General features: G+C 41.3%; 1 protein-coding gene across 1 annotated transcript; it reads right to left on the reverse strand.

Annotated features, from left to right (window-relative positions):
- Positions 1-329: 329 nt before the first annotated feature.
- Positions 330-8,909, reverse strand: npepl1 (aminopeptidase like 1). The gene is made up of 12 exons (XM_063474322.1): positions 8,717-8,909; positions 7,407-7,592; positions 7,028-7,198; positions 6,830-6,919; positions 6,426-6,507; positions 5,369-5,511; positions 4,706-4,783; positions 4,169-4,269; positions 3,828-3,951; positions 3,537-3,713; positions 2,500-2,610; positions 330-1,295 (listed from the first exon to the last, which is right to left on the reverse strand). The coding sequence occupies exons 1-12, from the start codon at positions 8,864-8,866 to the stop codon at positions 1,137-1,139; spliced, it is 1,572 nt and encodes a 523-aa protein (XP_063330392.1). The 5' UTR covers positions 8,867-8,909; the 3' UTR covers positions 330-1,136.
- Positions 8,910-8,973: the final 64 nt, after the last annotated feature.

Raw genomic sequence — 8,973 nt, forward strand, 5'->3', positions numbered from 1 at the left:
TATATATATATATATATATACATATATATATATATAAATAAAATAGAGTTGCACTGAATACTTTTTTTGGTTTTTTTAGGTGTTTGGCTATTTTGAAATCGTAATGACAGGGAAAGATGATGACTGGGGATCTGCTACAAGACGCCAGCACAGCAAACCACACTACAAATAAAAAGCACTTGGCATGCCAAGTTGGATAGACATTGCTGAAGTCATGTGATAAGATCATTTTTCAGGTCCAAATGACTTCCTGGTTTTTTGTTTGTTTTGTTTAAACAAACAAGCCTTCAGCTTATTAATTCTGTAGCGACTGAATCTACATACACAGATGACAGATGGCACCACCTTTATTGAAGGACAACACGATTGTCATATGAATAGAAGAAGAAAAAACAAACTTGTTTGTGCTGGAAACGAATACTTCAACTTACAGTTAACGTCTGGCCTGTGTGTTTTATGCTGACAAAGCATGTCAGCAGTCATGTGACAGAGTGAAACTGTTAAAAAGTGCAGTGAGCACTCATTTTGGTCCAGAGATTAGGCAGTCCAAAGATACAAAGCGTTAACAAAGTGCAGTTGTTACCAAAGATAACACGTCTATCTTCACTGATCTTGAGCCAGTGATTTTCAGAACGTCTAAGTACAACATGTATGGCATTATTCTCTGTTTGCATAAAGCATGAAATTACAAAAATTTCTGCTGATGAAATGGACATTGAAAAGCAACATTTGAGGTATGAGGTAAAAAAAATTTCAACTGCATTAATTGTAGAATCTGGTAAAAACAAGCAAAAAAAAGGAAGAATGAATCAATAATTAATTTAACTCTAAGTTTGCTTACATTTTAATGGAACCAATGAACTGAATAATGAAGAAGCTATTGAGGCAATCAGTGCGGCAAGTGCCACGTAACGAGGACAAATGAGGGCCTGTGCTTGATCACAATCATTTATGCCACATCTGATTGACTAATTTTTATCTGGTTTATTCGGTCAAGTCAAACACAGAACACAAACTCTAAAACATTTTATCTCTAAATTGGACGAGCACTTGCTTAAACAGTTTGAGTGTGTGGTGGCACAGGAGCAGTCGGGGGAGTGAACCGTGGCGTGTTTTTTTTTTTTTCTTTCCCCTCATTAGACCAATCTTCGTCGTTTGCAGTCGCGCTCCATGTGGTCTTCGGACGCGTTGGTGGTTGCACCCAGAGGAGAAACTTGGTTCAGCATGGAGTCATCGGATGCCTGACCAAACAGGGCCATGAGCAGAGCAACACCAAAACCTGTGGCACGCTCTCCCTGCAAGAGAGAAGAAATGCTCTTAAAAACCAATAACCTTATCCTCCACTTTCCATTCAGTTATTGCTGCCAAAATCTCTTGTTGGAAACCTGATTCATCATAAAAGTTGCCACAATAAAGCTGTTTAAATCAATTTCTAACACAAGACAACCACAAAAAAACCTGGGTGAGGACTGTTGTTTATGAACTGAATCACAAGACCATGACAGAGCATCAGGAAACCACCTGCAGGAAAGTTATAAAACCACTTTATTTTAAAGGTAGACCAGTCATAGCCAGTAAGGTCAGCTGATCTTGTTTTGTTCAAACACAATGGGAAGTTTCGCAGTGATTGAGGAAGCATATGCAAGAAAGCAGCTCCTCTAGTCTCTGTGTAGCAAGGAAATCAGACAAGTGTATGCACATCCCTGACAGAAAGAACCTCACAGCATTTACTGTCAACCACTTTATTCCTGTCCTAAACGTTTGTTTTTATGCATTTCAGAATACGCTCTAAACCTAAACACCAATGGAATGACTCAGCTGGATAGTTTGGTCAAATAATGGTAAAGTCTCATTTTAAATCAGTGCTTATTCTCCTCTCAGCTTTACTTACACAGTCTTTGCAGATTGTATTTTATAAGCTCAGTCAAAGGTTTCCTTAATGTTTAGCTCAGAAGTGAGGCTTTACAGTGGTGTTTGGTGCCAACTTCCTCAAACATTCAGCAAACTCCCTTACTTCTTAAGAGTGTTTACTTAATATTTACTTGGCACAAATTTGTGAGTGTGATTAAAGCCACTATTCTGAACAACTTCAGTGATGCACTACAATTTCCAACCTGAACCTGAAGCAGAAAACATGCTGCACTCCATCTGAAGCGGGAAACTGGAAATTCAGAATCGAAATATCCTCCTCACAAAGTCAGAAAAGCCCCACCAACCCTCACTTCACAATCCAATAAACGTAAACAGTAGTAAAACTGAAAACCCTGCACACTGTATTATCACTGTTGTGGATTGGTGACTCACTAAATAAGCCATATGGAAAGCAGCAAACAGACTCTATCCATGTGCGTGCTGCAGCGGTGTTTTAAGTGCACTGCACTGTATTGCTGGTGATGTATGAACATGAACAACATAATGATTTATTTTATTTAACAAAAATGTGTTCATAGGCTTGCTTTTTAAAAATCATATCCACACAGCGAAGCATGGGATACTCACAGCATGAACAGGAGAGGCAATGTCAACATGGACCCAGACACCGGGCCAATCAAAGCCCAGGTGAGATGCAATAAAGAGGCCAGCACAGGAGCTCTGCGCGTTCTCCCGATCCTGTCAATGCAAAACACACACGCACCTCAGCAACCAAGCCTGAATAAATTATAACAGCCATTGAAAAAAAAATAAAAAATACCAGCGCTGTCAGTGTTAATCTCGTTAAAAATCACGTTAACGCCATAACCGCATTAAGGCGGGAAATCTCGGCGAGTTATCACGGATTGCCCTGTGCGTGGGGCTGGACGGTGCTAACGCGTTAACGAGCTAACCATTCTAACGTGTTGATGCAGTAATGGCGTTAACGTCATTTTAACGAGATTAACGCTGACAGCGCTAAAAAATACATTAAAAAGGACTTAAGCTTGGATATTTTGGAAAATCGTCACACTTGTTATCAACATCCTGGTGCACAAAATTCATAAAACCATACAACTAAAATCTTCTGTTTCTTTTATTCTCTTTAGCAGAGATCAGTGGTTTTATGTGCTGTAAAAACTTCAATATAGTGAGATCACGTCTCTTCACCCAACCGCGTCAGGTCACTTTCTGGAATCACATCTCCCAGATTTTGTCAATATTAAAGGACTTAATGGGGGGCAGGGATAGCTCAGTAGGTAAAGTGGTTGCCCATGATCGGAAGGTCGGGGGTTCGAATCCACTGAGGTACCCCGGAGCACCAGGTGCTGCACTGGTGGCTGCCCACTGCTTCACTGGGTGAATGGATTAAAGTAATTTCCCTATGGGGACTAACACAAACACACATTATACAGTAAGTAAAGAATGTATAATGATTTAAATAAAAATAAAATCTCATTGTAATTTATACTGTGCAAAAATCCTGAGCCACCCATGTGATAGTACCAAGACGAATGAGCTAAACTGAGCTTGTTTTGAAGTAGGTGCTGAAATCCCTGTCTTTTAAATTCTTCCGTGTCTGATCTAGATTGTGTCTTGCCATGCGTGTGGATTTTGCCACTTACTGCCACAGAGTTCTTCATGTCAGCCATAGCAGAGGTGAACTCGCTGAAGTGCAGCTCGGGGCAGTAGACCAGAGGGTGAGCGAGATCCCCGCTGCTGCGGCCCGCACGCACAACTGCAGCTTCCCACTGCTCACTGTTTGTCATCACAGCTGCGTGGTACTTTCCTGTGGAGATTCCCTGAGCAACAGAAACAAAGAGAACAAACTTCAGCTATGAAGCAGTACCTGCCTCACAGTACAGAATGTGTTGATCTGGGCACCTGCAGTGGTTGGTTTAGTGAGAGTCACCCACCTGTGCACCTGTCAGTGTAGCCATATCCAGAATAATATCAGCAGCCAGGTCTTTGCTGGCATACACTACTCCATCAGCTAGCACCAGCCTGCCCTCTGCATCGGTGTTGTTGATTTCCACTGACCTTTAAAGGGAGATTGAACATTTTATACCACTGCCCACATTCATTCCTCTCGAGTTAGCGTGGAAAATGATATCGGACGCAGTTTATGTGCAGTCACACCTTGATGGCAGAGAGACATTGAATACAAACCACACAGGTAATCTGATACCAATTGTGTCAAATCAATTTCCAAGCAAATGATATATTACTACTTAAAAATAAATAAATAAAGTCTCACTTTCCAGAATAGAGAATGTGGATATCATCAGGTCGCGTGGCTGTGGGTCCAACTGAGTTCTCTGCGAGACAAAACACTGCATGGAGATTATCCTTAAAGCCCTGAAACAAACAGAAGACAAAGGCTGATTAAAAGACCTGCTCAAGCCACAGACACCAAGTGGCCTACAGAGTGGTTGGCAACCATGGATGATAACCATCGGTTGCTAGGGGAAAATAATTTCCTGTATTCCCCAGCTGGTTAGTAAGTGGTTGCAGGAGGTTGCTTGCTGCTGCTACAGGTAAAATTGGTCACAAACAAGTATTAAGTGCTGCACCTAAAACTTCCTTGTAACTGCCAATGTTGCTAGCAGATTGTCATAGTTGCACATACTTTGTATGGAAGAAAAAAAAATACAAGCAGCGAAAACAATCAAAAAGAGGTTTTTAGTGCAGCAGCCTCTTTACGACAGCCAGCAACTACTTCCCAATTAGTCATTTAAGACTGAGGCCTAAATGACAGCCGTGAGTAGAATGTGGGATCCTTCTGTCACCTCACCTGTTTAATGGTGGCCTTGAATGCTCCCAGAATGGCAGCAGCTCCACCACAGTCTCTTTTCATCCCTGGCATTGTGGTCTAGAAGATGGAAAAACCACAACTTATTTACATGTAATGGAGCTCTTCTGCAGTGAGCAGGACAGCAACCCAGTTGTCTATAAATTCATTTACAGTAAGAGAAGCTTTTTGGCTGAACCAGTGAATGTAAAAGGTGCTACTTGCTAACAGATTACTGAGAATAGGTTTAGAGCTTATTTAAAAGATCAGTGTGGAGGTTTCCAGGATCACCCAGACAGTGGATGAGCTTATTGAAAGTTGTCAAACTTAAGAGATTACAGCAGACTGAGAGAGTTTGGAGGTGCAACATGGTCCACAAGATCACAGTGAAGAGTAATGTTTGGGGTACACACAACAAATTCTGTGCTAACACACCATGACTCAGTGCACTGTTAAGGTGAAATACACGAGTTAAGCCAAATATTGTTGCATTTTTCCACTTGATTAACATAATTTTCTATTCCTGTTAAATTATATTTCTATATACAGACAACTCTCACCTATCAGCTATCCCAATAACACTGTAAATATACTCAAGTGAGGCATGCAGATCTGTTTTTCTAAATAGATGATTAGTTATCATCTCCACAGGAAACAGAAGCATACCTTTCCCTTAATGCTAAGTCCACCAGTGTCATACACAATTCCTTTGCCCACCCATGCAATTGTTTGGGTAGCGCCTTCAGGAGTGTGACTCAGTACCGCTAACGCAGGAGGGTGCTCTGCTGCCTTTCCAACACCATAAATACCTGAGAGGGTGAAGAAAGAAAACGGATGAATAACTGTGACCAGTTACAGTTGCTGTGGCTTTGAGACATCTCCGCAGGTTTCTGAAAATCTTCTAGAAAATTAAATCCAATGATCAATTTTTCTCGCTTTTAACCTTTCTATTTGCCCATTTTTCTTTAGAAAAAGGAACGTAAACCAGAAAAGGGAGAAGAAACAAATTTACAGCACAACAAACACATATAGAGGTAACGGGGGCATTTTCAACAATCAAAAATGTTCAGACTTTTACACAAATTAAGCTTTGACCCATGTTTTGACTTACAGGCACAGTTTTCTATAGGTGCCCATTTTAGCCCTTAAAGAATAAGTAAATTTTTCCATTGAGTGCATTTTCCTACTACAGCCTGCCACTGATTTGTCCTTTTAGGATCACATTTTAGCTAGCCCCTCATTATGGCCTTTTATACGCAACATTAAAAACTTTAAAAGAATATATAGCCTAGCTTCAAAATATGCTACTAGGGATCAGTCCCAAAAATCCATCACTACTGTCCCTAGGGAAATCTCAACCAAGTATTTCCTGTAAAATTATCCCAGAATGGCTGAAGTTTCCTGCATGTGAGCATCTCTACAGCACTGTTGGGGCATATATGTATGTTTAGTATTTGAGGTGTAAAAAGAAATGTATTAGATTTTTTTCCTAAATTCTCCCCATGCTTTAAAGCTAGCTGAAGATTGTTGGCATCTTCAGTTGAAACCAGACATAGTGAACAGCGCAGCTGACTTTCTTGTTCACCATTTCTTTCCATTAGAGTTGCACCACGAGTCTCTCTAGCTAAAGCACACTCAACAAAAAAGTTTGACATAGCAATTCTGGAGAACTGTGACAATTCAAGCTAAAAATAAAGCACACAGGCATGCGCAGAGGTCGTACCTCCAAACCCTTTTTGTTTCAGTTCCTCTCCACGAATGATAACTGGAGGGATTCCAAGTTCATTCCCCACAGCCCTGATTTCCTGAAACAGAAATTTATGGCTGTGATGAAAAACTGCAGTAGAAATATTAAAACTAGTTTTAACAGATTCCAACCCTCCTTACTTCTAAATTAAAAATTAAAAAGTATTAAAGTGTAAATAAAAAAGTATTGTGGACATGTAAGTGATGCAATGGGTTTGAGAAATTAACTTCTGATATCGTAAACACTTAACTTTATAGCCTAATGTGAGAATGTATGAATGGGCAAACTGAAATGAGGACGCAGAAGCTTAACGGGTAACGTTTTCATGGAAACGTGTTACAGGTTAATAAAGTTTATGCAAAACAGAAATTTTCACTTACATCTAAGAAGTGATCTGTGTTCATCTCATTGCATGGAGTGTCCACAATGCGAGCGCTCAGTCGGACTCCATCAGCAGCGTTAGAAAGACACTGAACATGAGAAGAAAAACAAAGGCCATTAAGTGACGGCAGACCACACACACAAAAAAAGGCAATTATGAGCAGCACTAACAATTAAAACCCAAAACTTTAAAGTACCTCAAGCTCTGCAGCCTCCAGAGGATTGGCATCTTGCCCAACAATCACAAACTCCACGGTCACGTGCTTCTTCTCAGTTCTGCGTGAGGATGCGGAGCGGCGAGAGAAGATGGGGAAAGCCCGGGCCATAGCACAGGAGGATGCAAACACATCTGAACGCTCACACACCATCTGGAGAGCAGAGACAGACCTATGTGTCAGCCACTTCGAGAAGCAAACTACCTCACCACTGGATGACCCAGATTTGAGTGCCATGGGACTCCCAGGGAGAATAACAAAAAGCAGGCATCTATAAAGAACAGATTTGTTCTGTAGCTTAAAGTAACCTCTGACTTCCCCAAAGAACAAACAGAAAACAATTCTGATTGAAAATACTGACCACAATGCAGCGGTTATTCCCTCCAGGAAGGCAGGAACGGACCAGGCGGGACACAAAGTGGGCAGAAGACGGGCTGTTGTGCCTGCTGACCCGTGAGGGAATGGCGGCCACTGTGGCATAGTTGAGGTACAGGGGGCAGCTGTCCGTGGGGTTTGGGTTTAAAGCACTCAGAGCTGCCTGCCAGATCTGAGAAAACATGAGGAAAAATTGACATTTCTGACTCACCACAAAGATGTTAAAGCTTTGAAAAACATTTTTTAAAAAGCCTCTAATTCTTTTACTCTTTGTAAACTAAGTACAAGCAGTCTGGCAAATCAACAATCTCTGATGATGTAATAATACTCCACTATTAATATTAAATATGTTATTCCAGATGTTTACGACAGGAGTCTACAAAGCGGTTTTGGGAAAGTTTTGGAAAGACTGTAACCAGTCAGCAGTATGTTCACAGTGCTTCCACCAGATTAAACTCAGAGGGAAGTGAACCAGTAGGTAATGGGAATTTGAGATACTGGGTTTGAAAAATTCCTAGTGTCACAATGTTTCCAGATGCTTTCACAATTATCACCTTACATACAGAAGGTACATACGCATGCTCAGAATAATCAGAGCGCTTCACGGAGCAGGCCTACGGTGTCTTGGTTAATCATTGTACACAAACAGTCTGACGCTCTGACTGGAAAACTGTCACACTCAATGACTCTGAGAGTATTAGTCTGCCCACCAAATCCACCACCAGTGATCTAATCACTCACCAGGAGCACGTTGGACAAACTCCATCGACAGTATGTTGATTATGTTGAAAATAAGTTTACACATGTGCGATATGCTGCAGTAGTACGGCATTAGTTATCTGGATACTGAAGATTGGGACTTTAACCTCGGCAATGCTCCAGTTGTAAAATCCTATTCGGAGAAAAGTTAATGACCACTGTCTGGGTTTAAGTACCGCTTTTCTAACCTAAAATCATCCAGGCAACCGTGGCAGTAAGCAAAATACGAATTACTGATGTTGTGAGATTTACTTCTACGGTCATACTAATAATAATTGTGATTATGACAATAATAATAATAATAATGATAATGGAAAAAAAACCCTAAAACAGATAAGACCGCAAACATCTCTTGACTATTGTAGCTCTTAGCTTACTAAGTAGCCTACACTGACACCGTTATAGCTTTGCTCTTTGGACTCTTTTTCGCTAGCTGTGTCATGAAATAACTTAGCTGTGCTAGCTTTTGCTAACTTTTGCTTAGCGTGACGCTAACATTAGCCGGTACCGAGCTTTTGTTATCATTTATAAGATTACCTCTTTGCTAACGACCGGCTGGAGTTTTCCTTTGATCTGGCTCCAGCTGACCTGCTGCAGGTTAGTGTGCTGCCCGATGATCAGGACAGGGCGACTCTGTGGCTCTGAGTCACCGGCAGAAACCTTAAACTCCAGCACCACATTCGCCATTTTGGTGACTGAAGGTGCTCAAGTGGACGGCGACGGACACCCCGGACCAGCGACGGCAGCCGGGTGAGGACAGGCTTTAGTGACGTGCTGCGATTTTTATTCGACCT

Source organism: Pelmatolapia mariae, linkage group LG5 (assembly GCF_036321145.2).
Source record: "Pelmatolapia mariae isolate MD_Pm_ZW linkage group LG5, Pm_UMD_F_2, whole genome shotgun sequence".
NCBI lineage: Eukaryota > Metazoa > Chordata > Actinopteri > Cichliformes > Cichlidae > Pelmatolapia > Pelmatolapia mariae.

Coding starts and splice junctions, on each gene's coding strand:
- npepl1 (XM_063474322.1), bottom strand. CDS start 8,866: ATGGCGAATGTGGTGCTGGAGTTTAAGGTTTCTGCCGGTGACTCAGAG. Junction 6,508..6,829: donor ACACAGATCACTTCTTAGAT/GTAAGTGAAAAT, acceptor TTTCTGTTTCAG/GAAATCAGGGCTGTGGGGAA. Junction 4,270..4,705: donor TCAAGGCCACCATTAAACAG/GTGAGGTGACAG, acceptor TGTTTGTTTCAG/GGCTTTAAGGATAATCTCCA.